This window comes from Cygnus olor, chromosome 1, assembly GCF_009769625.2.
Source record: "Cygnus olor isolate bCygOlo1 chromosome 1, bCygOlo1.pri.v2, whole genome shotgun sequence".
NCBI lineage: Eukaryota > Metazoa > Chordata > Aves > Anseriformes > Anatidae > Cygnus > Cygnus olor.
The window spans coordinates 117,691,756-117,710,227 of record NC_049169.1 but is presented as its reverse complement, the minus strand read 5'-3'; the positions used below and the strand labels follow the sequence as shown (position 1 = coordinate 117,710,227).

Genomic DNA, 18,472 nt, shown 5'->3' with positions numbered 1-18,472 from the left:
TCGCTTTCATTCACAGCATGGAGGACATCCCTTGTGAGTCTAGCACATACTCTCACCTACCTCAGCCTACTCAATGCTCAGATCCTATCCTGAGGCTATCAGTGAGTGAATAATGACATGGTGTTTTGTGACAGGAATGCCTGCATGCTTATATCTATGAAAGAGTTTAAGCAGTGCAGACCTGCATTCCAGCAAGGACGCATGAACGTGCCAAAGCCCAGTAGTAATTTCAGTGTCTTTGAATTTACTTGGCTTCCTTTTCAAGACACCAAATGCCCAGCTTCTTCATGATTCAGATGATTCTCCCCAGTTCCCTAAGTTCTTGCTTACAAATTGTCAGCGAAAAGGGGGAAAAAAAAGATATGATGACACTTCACCTCGCTTAAACTGATGGTAACTCAGTCTCACATACTTTTCCTTCTCTGAATGCACTCTAATTAAGATACACAAAAGAAAAATGAAAGAGCTTTTATGCAGCTATTCAAAATCCATTTAAGCTGTTACACTATGTATTATACACTATACTAAAAAATACTTTGCAAAGAAGCAGGGCTGAAGCTTAAACAAATCACGTTGTTTAGCTTTAGTGCATGTATCAGTGATATCACAGAAGAAACCTCAGTAAATTCTATAACTTTAGATACAGCAATCACTTATCCTGCTGCTAATTAAATCCCAATACAACAGGGCCATCACATTTTTATTCATGAATGAGACCACAGCAAACTGCATTTTAATAAACACAATAGTGCTGAAAATGAATGACACCCAAGAGGGCTGTAAATTTTTTCTTCTGCATATCTATTGTAGATCAGTATGTAGCCTGCTAACATTAGAGTAGATTTGTGGTCCTAGTTAAAAGTATTGTGTGTATAAGACTAAATATTCATCTCCAGTGATATCCGGCAGACTGAATTCACCTTAGCAATCTCCTCAGAGTTGCTAGGTTGCAATTACTTGCATGAAGGTTGTGCTAACCTTGGAGAGGGCATGACATGCATTCAGACACCTCTAGCAAGTGCTGCTGACAGAGGAACGCATGAGGAAAGTCCATCCTCATATGAAAACTGAACTGTGGTAATGAGGTACCTGCAACTCTCTGCCAAGATCCTGTCTGCTGACTAGAGAGGGGATGTTTAATGTTTCATCCAGCATTTTGGCTTGAAAGATCTCCCTGGACGTACACAGTATTTACATGCCTGCCTTTTGGTGCTAAGGAAACAACTAGCAGGGCTTATATCAATTATCATCACATGAGGAATGTTCCACCTGCAATACTCTGTCCAAATAACTAGCCACCTAGCTAACCGTTAGCACTACCTGCAGTGAGAAAACACAGAGATGAAGAGGAATAAATTTTACTGCCACTTTCTAGCTACGATGCTGCTGTCTGGGGAAATTCCAGAAAGGATCATGGTATTACCCCCTAGACAGTTCTGGTGGAAAAATAGATCTGGAAAAAAATGACAATGAGCATCAATGGCAGTGGGGGATCTACCACAGACTAATGATCAGATTTGGAGAAACAAGTTTTGTTGGTCTCACGTAGCCAGTAAGGGGAGTCACGCTGTTGGTCTATGCTGCCAGGTTTTCATGCAAGCTCTCCATCAGTGAAAATGGGAACAGAGTGTGCTCAGCTAGCATCACAGCAGGACAAAAGGTAGAGCAACCTTACTGGTTATGAAGGAATCAAGTTCTAAAAAGATTAATTCGGCAAACCAGTCATAGAAACAAATGTTTCTGTACATAGAGTTACGGTAGCAGAGCAAACCAGTTCCATAGTTACCTTACTTTGCAAAGGAACCTGTGTTACGTTTGATAACACAAGATCTGTGCTTTAAAATGCAGTAAGTTTGCATGGTTATTTGGACTGCACAAAAGTGAAGTGCAATTTGGATTGACCAACCAAATCTGTTCTTAATTAAACCTACACAATGATTTGATATGCTTTCATATTTTAACACCTCTTTCCAGAGACTTACATAGCAAAGGTAAAAATTACCTGGACTGCATGTAGTTTGGTTTGTTTTTCGAAGACATTTTGGTGAGGGAAATAAAAGCCAGTGCTCAAAAGCTGCAGATCTACCTAAGGTAGGACCTTGAATCCTCAGTTAGGCAGATAAAGAAAAATTACCAGATTTAAGAAGCATTTCATATCCGCTTACCAGTTCAGTGAGAGCACTGTTAGGAGATGCTGACATCTCAGATACTTCTGCTTTTGCTTTTTAAATCTGGATTTACAAACCTAACTTCAGTTATGTTATTAAAAAGCAATGGTGTTCAGACAGCAATTTGCCTACCAAATACAACTTGCAGAGCTATCCTAATTTTCTCACCGAGTCTGATGAACTAGCACTTACACAAATGAAAAGAACATACTAATCTCCTTTCAAAGACCATGAAAAAGGCCGTTTAACCAGTGGAGGAAATGAAAAAAAATAGGGCAAGAAATATAATTTTGAGTTTCTGTGAAGATATCAAACACAATATAAGCAAGGCCAAAAATATTCTAGCAATAGAACCTGGCATTAAAAAGGATTAAAAGGGAAGAAAATACACAACCTAATCAAGTTGGTAAAGCCTAATTAGCAGAGACCCTCCCAGAGATCAACAAAATGCACTCTTTTCATTTTGTAGTACAAAGAAGCTGCATATATTACTTGTATTAAAAAGCCTCTAAAATGAATTTAATTAACTATGAAAGGCTTGATTTTGCCTTGGGGTATATGTAAAAACAGCAGCTGATTTTACAAGATGCACTGTGTTGCCTGATAGTGTAGTTAGAGAAGAATTAATACCTTTAGGTTTCATTGCCTTTTTGGATTCAGAGAGAATTTTTTGGTCCAGAATTTAATTAAATTTGACCGTAGTCATAAAGCTTGGGTCAGCAGGTGAATTCAAATTCATGCCAGGGTGACAGACCTTTGCATATTTTGGAATCTGTTTTATAAGGTATGACTTAAGAGTACTGCTTGGATTTCAGGGAGCACACAAGAGTACTGTCCATCTGCAGGGAAAGCAAGGGCAGGCCACATAGCTGAAAGTGAGAGACCTGCAAGGAATGGATTACAGTTATATGAAATGCAGAAGTTTGAAGGTTATTACACTCATTTGGCCACACAATGATGCATATATTTACTGTATAGTGTTCATCTTATAATTCTTTAACTGTAATTCTTTAACTATTATAATACTTTCCCCACAGTTGTGTAAACACAGTAGCAGAAAGGAAATAATTTTAAAATGAATGAAATTAGGAGATTCCAATGAGTAGCTACTGACTGTGTAGTATGTCCTCTTTCACTCCTCCTTGGCTACCAGGGAGTCCTGGCACACACTTCTCTTTCTGACCACTTTTCCCTTGCCTCCCTTCAGGAGCTCTCCCACAAGCAGCGACCACCAAGAGGTGAGATGTCTCTCCTTGGAGATTTTCAGTACTTGATGGAGCATGGTTTCAAGAAACCTGACCTAATTGCGAGGTAGACCTAGCTCCAAGGCCAAGTTGGACTGGGAACCTCGAAGGATCCACTCCAGGGCAGCTGTTTTCTTGGGTCTGTGTAAGCCGTGATGCCAATCTCACACATACCTGCCAGGCCTCTGCCAAGCTACTTGCCTGTACCAAATTATCACAGATGCCCCATCGCCCTGTTATACCTAAGGACATCACCCATGTCCTACCAGCATCTACCTGCAGGTCTCAGCACAGGCACTTGAGCGTCCGAGTGAGTCCAGGCCCTTCTCATACATCCTCCAGAAACTGCTTGCAGATATAGCTCACAGATGCAGGCATCAGTCAAAGTGACAAGCATCCCATACCCCAGGCTTGGATGGCTTAAATGCCTCCTGGAGCAGTGTCTTCTCTCAACTCTGGATTTCCAGACAGAATTTGTACTGCTGCATAGGTTCCCTTGACTTGAGTCCTAAGGCCTGGAAGGACACTGCTGACTCAGTCCTCAGCTGGGGATAAGCCTTAGCGCCGCAGTACAAAGCCCTTTCTCTGCCCAACACACAGAAAAAGCCAAGGCATATCCTTCTCTGCCAGCCTGGATATATCCCTCAATGCCAGCAAGTTCTGTCAGTGCTGGGTAGAGAGGAAGGCTGAGAGCCTTGACTCACACCAGAACTCCCAGCCCTAGGCTAAAAGATGTCCACAGGTGATGGCAAAAGGCTACACACAACCTGACCTACCTCTGGCAATTCATGTAATAAGACACTTGTGGTCAAGGGAAAGACAGATTATCCTTGGCAAGAGCCCAAACTTCTACTTTTGTGTCATTCTCTGTTTTCCTCACTCTAAAAGCCTGTTGGAAAACAAAAGATCATTTCAACCAGCATACTAATACCAGTATCCCTCCTAAAAACCTACTTCCTTGAGACCCAAAAAGGAAATGGGGTCTGGATTACAAAACTAGCAGCCACACTTGTGCTGGCTGCTGACAATAAATGAGGCCCAAAAGTCAGCTCCAGAGTTGGCAGTACCAAGTATGTTTCAGTGACTTAATGGCATGGAGCTATGACAGGGGAGGGTCAGGCTGTGTGCTAGGAAAAGGTTCTTCACCAAGAAGGTGGTCTGGCACTTGGACAGGCTTCCCAGGGAAGTGGTCACAGCACCAAGCCTACCACAATTCAAGAAGTGTTTGGACAATGCTCTCAGACAGGGTTTGATTTTTGGGTGGTCCTGTGTGGAGCCAATGATTGCTGGACTCAATGATCCCTGTGGGTCCTTTCCAGCTCAGGTGATTCTGTGATTCTCTGACTTCTGGTAGTATTTTGGAAAGCTCCCATGCTAGGACAGCAAGGTTGTCCTAAGAGATGGTCATCCAAACTGGCCATGTCAGTTGTCTTCTATCATTAATTTCCCCTTCATGGCACGACCTCCTGCTGCCACTGAGGAGACTCTGAAGGCTAAATAGTATGAACAAGCAGAAAAATTGTCTTTGAGGATGATACCAGAGGCACACTTAAAAAAACAGTGAGGATATACCCATTAGTTCTACCACACCAGGAGTAATTTTTGGCAGTCATCATACCAAAGTGCTTTGAGAACATACTTTTTTTTTTTTTAAATAAAAACTGAGAGGGAAAAGTTCTTGAAAACAGATGGTAAAACACCTTTTCTCTATCACTGTCAGTTTAAATATGTCAACATTTTCCTTAACCTTTGATCAAATACCAACTACCATCTGACAAATATTTTGCCAGTCATTGCATAACATCTTTTCATAAGGATATAATGAAACTCAACGTTAACTTCCTCAGAACTAACATAGAAAGTATCTTTTCTATGGAAGTGCAACACTGCTCTGTATCAGAAAAGGAGGAAGAATACTCTTTTGGATAAAACATAGGGCGAAGACTGAGAAAATATAGGCTTTTTATCGGCTTTACTGTAGCTTCCTGTCCCAGACTGTTTGGATCTGCCCGCACAAGAATATTGGGTTGCCAGAGACATTCACTATTCCAATTGCAATGCCTTTTGCTACTCTGCACTTTAGTTTCCCCATCCACAAAACAGATTTATCCTGCCATGTTTATTTCAGTCAGGATAATAGCTGCCCTTGATTTAGAAAGCCTACCCTCAGAAACTTTCAGCCTGATTCCAGATACGCTCATTTCCCAGACTTGTGAAAGGACATTTCAGATACCTTGTGCAGGTTATATGAAAGCTGGCATGTACACAACAGTCACAGTTGTACTGTTCAGAAACACTGAAGATTTTTGATAGCTTTTAACTAATAGCTCAGACTTGAACCAAAGCATCAGTTACCAGGGTGCATGTACAGGGTATACATCCAGATATATATAGTAATTGTATGCATATAGTAATTTGTAGGAGTTCTTCCTTACCAGCATACTTATTTTTCTCAAAGAAACTCAGAAGATGTATACTGAAACTGGTATACTCCATTGTAGCACAGCTGGTAAATGATGAGAAAGGAGATCTCTACAAGTCTGTCTACAGCAGCAGGCTTGAGGGCATCTTACCTTGACATGGTGTATCAGGTGCTCAACTTCATTCACTTTATATGTCTCTATTCCCAACTCTTTAGACAACCGCAGGAGACGATTTTGTGTTGGCCCCACATAGGCTCCTCCAAGGTCCACATACTTAACTTGCTTATTCTAGTTTATCACACACAACACACAAAAGGAAAAAAAAAAAAGATTAAAAAAATAAGCCTTTTGCAAATACCACACAAATTAAAAGAGCAATCCAGAGGAATTATTCAAGGGAAACATTCCTAGAGCAGTTTGGCAAAGATTCCTCTCCCCATGCAAAACTCCATTTTCTTGTTAAGAGTTCAGGAGTGGCAATTACCAAGAATCTCAGATATGGAGCTCATAACCAGCTGTTATAAGACTGTAATGTAAAATCGGGCTATGTAACAAAAATGAGAAGACAGACCCTGGCAGACAGACAAAGAAAGAGTGAGAGAGGTTTGTGCAGTTCTTCCCTGGTCTCGCCAGCGACTAGTTCAAACAGACTATACTGGGGAACAGCAAAGCTGAGGCTTTCTGACGAGCAAAGTGGGAAGGGATCTCATGGGTCCAGGTAGTGCACACCGTAAAGGAGTGAAGGAGACAGGCTGGTTCTAATCACCAGCTACTTCTGCCATTCCTCTAACCAACATCACTCCTCACTGGGTTTGTTACAGTTCAGCTTGAGTTTCTTCATGGCACAGTTGTCTTTAAAGGTGTCTTTTCACAGGGATTTTGCCTGAATCTCTCCCTGGGAGATGATTCTGAAAATTAGCTAATCATGTTCTCCTTCCCAGAGGAAAGGACTGATGACTCCAGAGCCTGCAGATCACATGGAAACAGTCTGTCCCATCATTCTGCTGCTCTTTTTCTACTCTTGCTTGTACAGTATCAGGAAATTTCCCATCTGCTAGCGCTCTGGCAATTTTCCCTCAAGTAGGACCACTAGCAGGAAAGTTAAATAAATAAGTTAATAAAATTATGTGCACTATTCACATAGCATATTTATAATATACATATATATATCATACGTATGCATAATTTTACATTATACATGTGTATAGTATATGCTATGTATGTGTAAATAGAGTACAAATGGGTTTGGAGATAATTACCCTTACGGTGAAAGTTCTTCCTCCAACTCTGTCATTGGCTTCCAGCAGCACCACGTTCAAGCCCGACTCAGTCAGCAGTTTGGCTGCTGAGAGACCTAAAAGAAAAGAAACAATTAAAAATTGGGCTAGGAACTAGTTTCATTCCTCATCCATTTTCTCCACACGCTTTTCTTTCATCGTGTTATTCTTGACGCTGAGACACCAAAAGAGGAAGCAAAGGAAATACAGGAGGGAACATCTCATTTTAGTTTTGATGGCATAAATCCTTACAATTGCAGAGAAAATATCAGTCAGGCCCTCCAGAAACTGAGTCAAGACATTATGGGAATGATGGGAACTACAAAGGATGTATAACATGGAGGGAATGCAACTTGCCATCTCTAAACTTCTTAAGATCACCTCTGTCTTCCACTTCATCACAAATAAACAGAGATTTGTATCAACCAAGGTTCTCATTTTGGTCACATGTAGATGAATTTCTGCTGGGACAGCAAGAGATACATTCTGAAGGGTAGTGTGGTCCTCTTGCACTGATAGGATACGTTGAATAAAGTTGAGCACAGACCAGGCTAGAAGCCACACTCACACAGCATAATTTATTTATCCCTTCTGGGTCTCTGCTTCGTCACCATCAGAGGGCGATCATTTTCCTCTTGATGTCCTAGTACATGTAGTTTTTGAGGAGGAGGAGGGAAAAGTGGAGTCAAAGGAGATTGTTGTAAGCAGAAGGCAGCCACAGAAGAAACAGCAAAAGCACTGGCAGGAAAAACAGATGGGCAAAGCTAGCATGGCAGGACTGAATGAAATGGCAATGATGAATATACAGCCTTTATATAGCAACCCTAGATAGACTGAGTATTAATGAGAGCTACTAAAGGTGCTACAGAACATCCTGGTGGTCAGACAGTGGCTTGGGACCTGGAGAACCAGGTCCTATTCCCAGCACTTGCAGTGAACCAACCAAGCTATGCTGGTTAAATCACTTAAGCTCTTTGTTTCCCCACCTGTAAAGAGAGACAGTGTTGTACACCTATCTTTTTAAAGGACTTTGGCATTTTCTGGGGAAAAAAATAAATAAAGGCAGTAGATGTTTCCATTGAAAGATTATTTTATCCTGCTTTTATTTCCAGCTTCATGAACTTATTTATCTTAGGTTTTCACAAAAGTCCTAGTGAGTAGAGAAAACCAATAATGACACTGATATCAAGGTCTTTCCATACTTCCTTATCGAGAAAATTATATTATAAAAACATCTGGCTGGATCAGTAGCCTTGACTACCCTCACAAACATTTGAGGATGCCACAGAAGAACAGAATACAGTAAAAATAGTCATGGTGTGCAAACATGGGACAGATCTCCTATCAACTTTTGAGAAGAGATTGGTTCTAGAAGGAAAAATAGACAGCAAAACTCCTAAACAATATTGCTTACTATGCAAAGAAACAGGTAAAAATGTTGTTTTTAAGAAAAGACAAATATTTGATCAGCCAGGACAAGATCAATAGTATTTATTAATAATTTACAGAATTAATATATAATCTGAAGGCTGCTATCAGGAAAGGTTTCTGCTGGCTTATCACGCTAACCGATATTTACTAATCAATTAATAATACTCAGCGACCAACACTGATTAAGCAATATGAGATTTGACTTTCTTTTTGAAAATCTAATGAATAAACATTTCAGTACAGCTGGGAACAGAGCAAGATTATTCCCAGGAGCTGAGCAGACAGAGAAGACTGTGAAAGGAGAGTTGGTTAGACTCAAGTGGAAGTTTGCACAGGTAACTGCAGACAAAGGCAGGGGACACAGCCACCCTCCAGCTCCTCTCCCGCAGCACTAACAGAAACGCCAAACACGTAACGCTGGGGATAAAGGGGGAAGAAGTGAAGGCGGGGGCTCCGGAGGTCCCGATGGCACTGCAGAGAACCAGATCAGACCTCGTGGCACACACAGGTCACGATAAGACAAGACTGCTCTTGCTAATACCACATTTCAGCACAGTATCAATAGCTAGGTATTTTGCTGTTTTTCATATCTCACACGTTTGTCATCCTGGTATTGCCAAGGTACAGCCACATCGCCCCTTCCCTCTTTCTGCTGGAGCTAGACTGTAGACCCCCAAAGGGGCTGTTGGATGTTTCTGCAGTAACAGCGAGAGGGCTGGGTGCTGCAGAGGGAGAGCTCTCAGCCACAGTGATACAAGGACAGATAAGGTGGCAGAACAGCAACACAAACATATTAAAACGGAGATGAATACTGGTGGACAAGTATCAGGCATGAGGCTCGGGCTCACTTCTCAGAAATTAAGAATTGCTGTGGGAAAATCCTTACAAACTACAATCTCTTTTCTGACCAAGAGCCAGAGGCTGGGCAAGAGGCTTCTCTGTGCTTGATGCTCCAGTTGCCATAAAGCACGCACAGAGCCCATCAGGAAGTCTGGAAAAATCTGTCACACAACTGTCCTGTAGGTAAGGTCTCATCCTGAGAAGTTTAACCCTTCACAGATTTCAGATGTTTCAGTGCTGTCTTGGCTCACCTGTCACTCTCCATCACTAGCAAGAGGAAGATTAAATTTATTTATATACTTTATATTGTCCACGTTGCTAAAAAGGGATGCAATCAACCACATTCGAATGTTAAGCCCATCCAAAAATGTGACTAGTGCTGTCGCTACTCCCATTTCTTATATGATGTTTTGCCACACAGTGACACCATGCTCTCCTCCCTGGGAACATTTCTGCCAAACCTGATCTGAATTGCAACGTAAGGCTGGACCACTTCTACCACTTGGCCGAGGACAGGAATTTGGTCCGGCATCCATGGCAGGACAGCTCACAGAAGTGCAACAGAACCTCATATACAGAATATATATATAGTATATGGTTAAGCAGCCCCACCTGCAGCTCCACTCGGAGAAGCAACACGCAGGCAATTAATGCAAACAACGAAGAAGCAAAGATGCACAGTCTTATTTGAAGCCTCAGACAATGTTAAAGCAGGGAAGCCTTCGTCAGCTACCATGGCAACCTGGTATCTAAATGCTCCCACTGGAGATACTGGTAAGAGATTGCCTTCCAGAGGATGTTATAATGTAAGTTCAAGCCACGAAAATTGTTTCTCCATCACGCAGCACTTAGCATTCACGCAGATCTTACCCAGATGTAATAATCGCTAGGATTATTTCATCTCCACTTCCAACTTCTTTCTTTCCCCTCTGATATCTCTGTGCCTACTAAGCACGCTAACTGCACCGTTGGATTAGACGGCTTCATTACCACCTCACTTCCTAACCTTCACACCTTCCTTACAGTAAGAGAACAATTAATTTGTATTTGTTCTTTTAAATAGTAATCTTGAATTTCTGTACTAGGCAGAATCCATACTCACATTTGGACTGACAAGTGTGACAAGAGTCACATTTTTCCTCTGGACCTCATGCATTATGGACTGCAATGAAGTCCTAGAGTCAAACAGATCTGACTATTTAAAAGCATTTCTAAGCACATGTTTAAAAAATGGAACCAAATTTTGTAACACTGCTGTGATTCTGCTTGGAATCAGCAAATTTACTGAAATACCTTTTAAACCTTAGCATTAAAAAAAAAAAAAAAAACCCACACTGAAAAGGACAACGTCAGAAGTTGCATCTCTGATACTTCTCCAAATTACGTTTGCATCTTTCTCCACTTCATTATTTTTTTCATAGGATGCCTCTGTCGTATTCTGGACAGCCAGACAAGCAATACATAACAGCAAGTCCATCTGCAGGATTTTGTTTCTCCTTCAGGCTATACCAAATTCCATTGCAGTGCGCATGGGATAGGGTGGGTACATTGAAGGGGAATAGATTATAAAGCTTTAAAAAAAAAATTATTTTTGAAGGCATTTCCACAGTTCCTGTGGAAATGTTCTGTTCTGTTGTTCTGTTGTACCCTCTCTGAATTGCTCACTATTTTACAATGTCCCCCAAAATTTATTATCTCTCGTCTAGGAACAAAGCATCTATCTTCTCTCATACATGTAATTGTAAAAATTATCCACAAATTCTTAATTTTTATTCGGGGTGGAGAGACGTTAAAAAAAAAAGTCACTAAACCAATGGCACTCACTTAATAGTTTCCAAGGTGACTGACAGAAATTGGTTTACTTTTATAACCTTAAAAATTTCTCTCTCCAACTAAAATTATAGGTTGAGAATGAAGAACAGCTGCCATCATATTTGTACTGTACTTGCTTGGAAAATTTGAAACCCTGATTTTGCATAGTCACCTACACAACTCACACCTGGATTTCCCTGGATTCATAAAAATCGCTGATATTCCTTTCTCTTTATTTACTTATTTATTTTGGCACCAAAGGTATGTTTACACAGTACTGGCCAGGGGAGTTTTAAACAGGGGAGGGTTTTTTTGTAACACATGCCAGACACTTGGCAATGCATATAAGCATCATCTGTACAGGTAAGCTAGAAATTTTCACTGCCTCCAGAAAAGGCAAGGAGCTGATTTTTACCTTTGTTGAGCCCCCACAACTTGAATGCACATAGTGAACAAGCTCTACACTAGCTCGGCTCATTGCTGACAGTGTACCCCTTGACAATGTGTGTTTTAGCATGGGCGAAATTCTAGTTTTTCCACTGTGTTTTTGCAGGTGCACCTGCACTGCGAGTCATCCTCCAGCTCAAAGCTCAAGATATGTTTCTTGAGGTCTTCTTCCTTGCTCTCAACCTGTCTGGCCACAGCTATATCACTGTCTGCAGAGACGCCAGATAGCAGACTCCTTTGCACCCAGGTTGAGCCTGCAGAGCAGCCAGCAGCAACACAACAGAGAGCCCCTGCTTGAGAATGTTTTATGAGGTCCAGGGCAGCAAACAAACATCGTGTGAGGCCCAATAAGTGGCTCTGTCACAAAATACACCTCAGAAATGGCATTAGTAACAGCCTGCTGAACAAGCAGAGATCTCTACCCAGTGAATAATGGGGAAACTGGGAGATAACAGAATGTTTCACAAGACTGACAGCAAAAAAAAAAAAGGGAAAATACCATAACTGATTATATGTAAACCAACAAAAGTTGAGTTCAGGGTTGCTAAGGTAAATGAACTCCAGTATTTCTTAACAGAGGTATTCAAAAATATTAGTCAGACCACCTTGGTCCATGGACATTCAACATCTGCTACATCAGAAAAATCAAAATTTGTACTTGTCTTCTTGATTTTAAGCCTTATTTTGACCAGAGAGACAGAAATGTTATTTTCCCAATGAAACCAATGAGTTTCACATAATCATGAAACCTGAAGTAGCAGTAATAGAATAGGAGGAAACAGCCTCAAGTTGCATGAGGGGTGGTTTATGTTGGATATTAGGAAGAATTTTCTTCACAAAAAGAGTGGTCAGGCATTGGAATGGGCTGCCCAGAAAAGTGGTGGAGTTGCCATCCTTAGAGGTATTTAAGAGGACATGGTGCTTAGGGACATGGTTTTGTGGTGGGCTTGGGAGTGTTAGGTTGATGGTCATACTTGATGATCTTACGGGTCCTTTCCAATCTAAATGATTCTATGATTCTAGCTGAAATGTTAATGAATAAACTTGCACAAAGTTACAAAGGTGGCAACACTGCTGTGGGATGACATGGGAAACAACTGCTCTGTTTCTAGATGTCTTCACATAGTAACCCTTATCTACCTGGTCTGATGTTATATTTCTCAGGAATACATACAAAATGCACATGGCAAATAAATGAGCTTGACCAAAACTGCTGCACTGTGCCCAGTAAAACAAAACACACCTGACTATCAAAATTCACCGCAGAAGACATTTCAAGGAGAACCCCTTTGTTGGTGGTTAGCATAATTGCCATGTTTGACCAAGGGCAATAGGAAGAAATTAAGAAGAATATGCCCTAAGCAGTTGGGGTAAATCCTGGGGGAAGCAGAAAAACACTCCTTCAACCAGAAAACCTCCTGTGTTAAGTTCCTAGCATCTAAAAATTAGATCAGTTAATGGAAAAATTCTGTTTGCTGCTGCTTAGACCTAATTACTCTAAAATTCAAATAAAAAAGCCTCCTTGCTTATCCTTAGGGCTCTCTGACCTCCTTTTTAAGTAAGAGTTGTCCCAAAAGCATCCCGTATGTTCAGTGCTATTAGCAGGACACAGTTTGCATATCACTGCGATACTGAAGTAAAAGAAGGGATGGAGACTACAATCAGAGGAGAGACATGTTCTTATCTGCATCTAAGCAGCCATTTTGCACCAGTGGCTTGTCCCCTTGAAATCTTCTATGGCTTCTTTATTGCATTAGTGTGTCAGAAACTGCAATTTAATAGCATTGTTTTTGTTTGTGTTGACCACTCTAATGAGCACAATCTGATTACTGCTCCACTGCTGAGAGATTGAACCTGGCGCTGGTCACCTTTAACTCTGTCACTCATCATTAGTCTGCTAAAATATTTTAATTGAAATAATGGCTTCAGACAATAATGCCTGTAAGGCAGTATAGGTAACGACTGTAAGCAAAAAAAAAAAAAAAAAAAGACAAAAAAGACATTGGTCTGGGGGCTGGGTGAGATAAGGTGATACAGGCATTTTTTTGCAGCTTTCCTCGCCTCACAGAAAGGTCAAGGGATTTTTGCTCTTGTGAAGAATACTTTCCCTTTATAAATTCAAGGGACATGCTCAGAATCCTAATGGAAGCTCTACAGACACAGCTAAGAGCACAATGCCTGAAACTCAGTTCACATCAGACCAGCAGAGTACTTTCAAAAATAGTAAGAATGCACAAGAGTGAATTTTCCTTCTTCATTGCATCCTCAGTCCTTAGTGCAGACAAAGTCTGCAGTATCCAGATTGCTCCAGGAGTTCTGGATGGCAATCCTTCTGAAAAGCAAAGGGCAACAAGGACAACGAGGTACTGCAACCCAACAGTACCTTTTATTAACTTAGCTTTTCTCCTTGATCCGTAGGCTTTCAGGGTGAAGGTACCCTTTTCACCTCTCCAATTTGGGCTATATCTACAAAGGTATTTTAAATATTTTACTCAATCTCACGGAAGAAAGAGACAAAATCGTAGTTCAGAACCTCAGCACAAGGTAGAGCTGGGTCTCTGTAAATCATCAACTTGGTTATTCTCAATACCTTACCTCCATGCACTGAACAGCACAGTGAAAGGTATCAATGCAACTCCTCTGCTGCAAGTAGTTGTAGTGTGGGGAGAGATACTCTGTCTTCCTAAGCTTTATCACTTTGCAGTAATGAATACCATTAAAATGAATATCACTCACCTACAACACTGGAGAACTTAAAAAAGCAACAGTTTCTGAAATCCCAAGGAGCAAAAAAAAAGACATTATCAATCTGCCTATCTGTTTAAAATGTACATTTACTTAAAATATTTGTACATAGGACACAACATTTCTGACTAGGATACAGAACCCCATGAATAAATATAATTTACTTTTGTTAGCATTTCATTGTTGAGCTGAGGCTATGAGTTTTTCCATCTGTGAGCTGGCTCTGTAACCTGTCACTGAGGTCAGGATGAACATCCCAGTGAGTTAATGCGACCTTATGTGAGCATCAATTCTAGTCCCAGCCCTCAGCTTTCTGTGATCTTTTCCCTCTAGCAGTGCTTCTAGATGATTCATATCCATAGTGCAGGGAGCTGTATTTATTAAGCAGAGCTCTTTAACATTAAAATCATTCAATCCAAATATGTCCTAAGCATTGCACCTTGGAAGTGAAACAGAGCCTGGCCAGTGATGAGTGAGATGAGCCAAGTGGTAGCCCCTTGAGCTCAAACCCTGCCACGTGAAGACAGTTCATTGCATTTGTGTGGCAACCCAGTGCCTTTGGTGCATTTTTGCCTCAGCTCAAGCACTGAAACCACACCTGTCCTGCCCTAGACCAGGGCTTCTCTTTAGCTCCAGTTGTATTTTTACACTTGAAGTTTTCAATGAAACTTTAGTTTGACAAAACTGGGCACTCCAGCATTTCAAAGGATGAATATTTCTAGTATTAATCATACACTCAGTACTTTGTTTATGTTATGGGCCATATATACGTAAATATATAAATATATATATTCTGTGTGTCCTTTGTTATGGCCCCAGGACATGCTGAAGAGTTCATGTTAATCGCATTATTATTATTATTATTGTTATTGTTATTGTTATTATTCGTACCGCAGTATTACCTCACAATTTCAACGCCAGGACCTCTTTCAGCTTAGATCATCCCTTTTCCTGCTACTTTACAACTTAGGTTGCTTCTGAACACAACAGGCAGAGGAAAGAAGCAAAGCAGACACAGATAACTGAAAGACAAGGTAGTACTACATCAAACGTATCATAGCATTAGAACAAAGCTTAGCACAATGACCGCGGCATAACTCAGTCCCTTCCTGGCTGAGGCACTACAAGGACAGCTTACTTAAAAGCATCCTTTTAGGCATTACTGTTACAAAAAGACATAAAAGCAAATAAAATACCAGCCAAATTTACTCTGGAGAAGAGGTCTTCCTTCCAAACACAGAAAAATGGGGAAAAAAAAAGACTAATGTAAGTTTGGAAATTTTTGCAAAATTATGAGCAGCTGTCTCAAAAGAGAAATGCTTTTTTGTTAAATCTTGCATGTTCTCAAGCAAAGAATTCTTCTCTATTTTTTTTCAGTCTCCTAAGGAAAAAAGTAAATGCTCAAAACTCATGATCAAATAGATTTGAATTTAGATATTAAAAAAGAAGAAAAAAAAACAGACTACCACTCTCATATCTTGACATTAAGGAGTAACGCACAATTTCTCACATCTCTCAGTAGCTGGTTAATCACAGGCATCCATTTAGAGAAGGTCACGTCACAGGGCAGCTAGCAAAGCCCCCACCTGAGCAACTACATCCTCATTCTGTGGCTGTTCATTTTATTTCATCTTTTGCTTGATCTTCTGTGAACTTTTGTCACTCAGTTGCACCTAATAATTATGGATTTATGTTTCCAGAGCATGTCTCGGTGTCAGTGTCACTTTGAAATATTCACTGTGCTATGCCCTAGTAACTCTACCGAAACTCATATCATCTACATATACGTAGCAGATGTACACAAGTAGGTACACACATATGCACACACAGGCTAGATAATATTAGCTTGTAGAGCTTACAAGGATTAGTGAACATTTTGTCTATTTAAACAACAGAAAAATGAAGAAGAAACCCACTACTGCCCAGCATCCTGTATAAACACCATACATGCCCACCAGCTCTTTGCTGATATTCCAAGAGATCACTCAATTTCTTGAGGGCCAGCTCAGGATGAACTATTCCCTAGCTGAAGTAAACAACCAATTTGGCTGAGATACCAAGGTCTGAGAACATAGATGTCATCCAGAGAAGCACAAAAGGGAACAACTGAATGGGATTTCCTAGTGACTGTCCTCCCTCCACCTCTAACTGCAGGCAAGAGAAAGCACGAGAGCTAAGCAGCTTATCCTACATTTATGTTACGATATAAAAAAATGCTTCCATCAGATTTGCACCATTCTGTTACGACATGTGGGGAAAAAAAGGTGAAAGAAGTAGAGGTACAAAGAAGCATGCAGATTGTAAAATGAAAGACTTTACAACTCTTTCCTTTCCTCACCTGTGCTCATTATTTAGCATAACTTGCTGATTTAGCCTCTGGTCAATCTAGCCTCATAAATATTAATTCATATTGGAACAAAAGAGGTGACTTGCTCCAATATTCAATGCGTTCAAACACAGATCTATCACTAGAGCAAACAGGGTGCAAGTTTACATGCAAGCTACCCAGGTCATCAGGATGTATAGTACGAACTGGCTGTTTGATCAGCTGTTGCTGTGTGCAGTCAACCAAGAAGACTCCATTTGATGTTCTAGCTTGATGGTATAATTTATATATAAAAACTAGCCGGCTGAGCAGCAGGAGGTTACAAACGATTTTTGTTTGGTGGTTTTTTTTTTTTTGCTTCTCACTCCCAGCTGAGTTATATGGTAGAAAATGTGATGTAGTTGAACAGTACAGACATAAACTAATAGATGGGGAAGCTTCAAATGGATTAAAACTTCATGAAACTCTTTAACCACTTGAAGTATGAAATGTCAAACAATGGTCACCATCACAACCTAGTCATTGCAACTGCAAGATGCCAGAACCATGGCCAGACTCTTCCATTTGCTGCTGAGCACACAGAGTATGCAGAGCAAAGGTAAGGCAGTAAGGGTAAAACTACACACCCACTTTGCTCAGGATATAAGATTAATTTTAGCATCAAAATTATACATTGAAATAAAAGTTTTAAAAAGGCATATCTGAGGCAGACTCAGATGGAAATTAATCAAGCTACTAGCTTTCACCTAGAGATGTTTCAGTTCACCAAGACTGCTGCCTGTTCACCAGGCCAGTACAACTTCACAGATGATGTATATGCTCTGGCTTAGGTCTGTGTTTCACTGCCTATCTCATCCTTACATAGTAAGATTTCTGAAGCAGGGACCATTCTGTCTCACACTCAGACAAGGTGTTACACTGTGCATTCCTTATTCTTAGCTATGGCACCAATAAACAGTAAAAAATAAGAATAAAGAATTAACCAACCATTTCACTAACGCAATCTCTATAGAATAACATCATTATAAAAGCCTGTGTTAAAAATCAGCAGATCTAAGATGTATGTAGCCATATATAACATGACCAAAAGTAGCTTCGACTCTCTAGACTGGACTACCTTTTCTTCCAGGGACCTTTTCTTCCCTGCCCTTCCTTCTTCTGTGCAAACAGACACAAATGCCCTGCAAAAACCCTGAGGCCCATCATTTCCTTAAGCAGATCCCCTGCTCTCCACTCATAGGTGCAAGGCAACGTCTCTGTGGCTTGTCAGGCACTTTCCAGCATCAACTTTTTTGCTAAGCCACCCAGAACTTAGGATCTCCACAACCGAGATACAGAAAACTGACAGGACAGAAGAAGCTGGGTAAAATACAAGTGCATGGATGGGTTATTTAAAATAATACAAGACATTAATGATTCATATAACAAGGTACTGTAGTGTGCTCCTATTGACCACCGAAATCAGCAAAATGTATCTTTAAACAAGGATCATACATTACAAAATTATAAACCTTAGACACATCAGTCTGTATATAAACCAGTCAATTGGATAAATGATCACATTTTAACAAACCATCTCACAAGGCTGCAAGAACCTTAATATCTGACATAATTTTCCAAGGACGAAATAGGTTATCGACCCAGGAGGAAAATCACGTTAAGTTAGAAGATGGCTATATAAAAATTAAATGATTGGAACTGTAATGAAATGAATGCAATTTCCTCATGAAATTAAAGCCCAATTGAATGATGACTGATT

At 40.5% G+C, this 18,472-nt stretch overlaps 1 protein-coding gene across 1 annotated transcript in view; it reads right to left on the bottom strand.

Annotated features, from left to right (window-relative positions):
- Window positions 1-18,472, bottom strand: part of MAOB (monoamine oxidase B) — a 51,545-nt gene that overhangs the window by 25,488 nt on the left and 7,585 nt on the right. The window contains exons 2-3 of the mRNA XM_040545492.1: window positions 7,095-7,189; window positions 5,986-6,123 (exon numbers count right to left, since the gene is read on the bottom strand). Coding sequence (XP_040401426.1) covers window positions 5,986-6,123; window positions 7,095-7,189 — 233 coding nt within the window. The remainder of the gene's footprint in view (window positions 1-5,985; window positions 6,124-7,094; window positions 7,190-18,472) is intronic.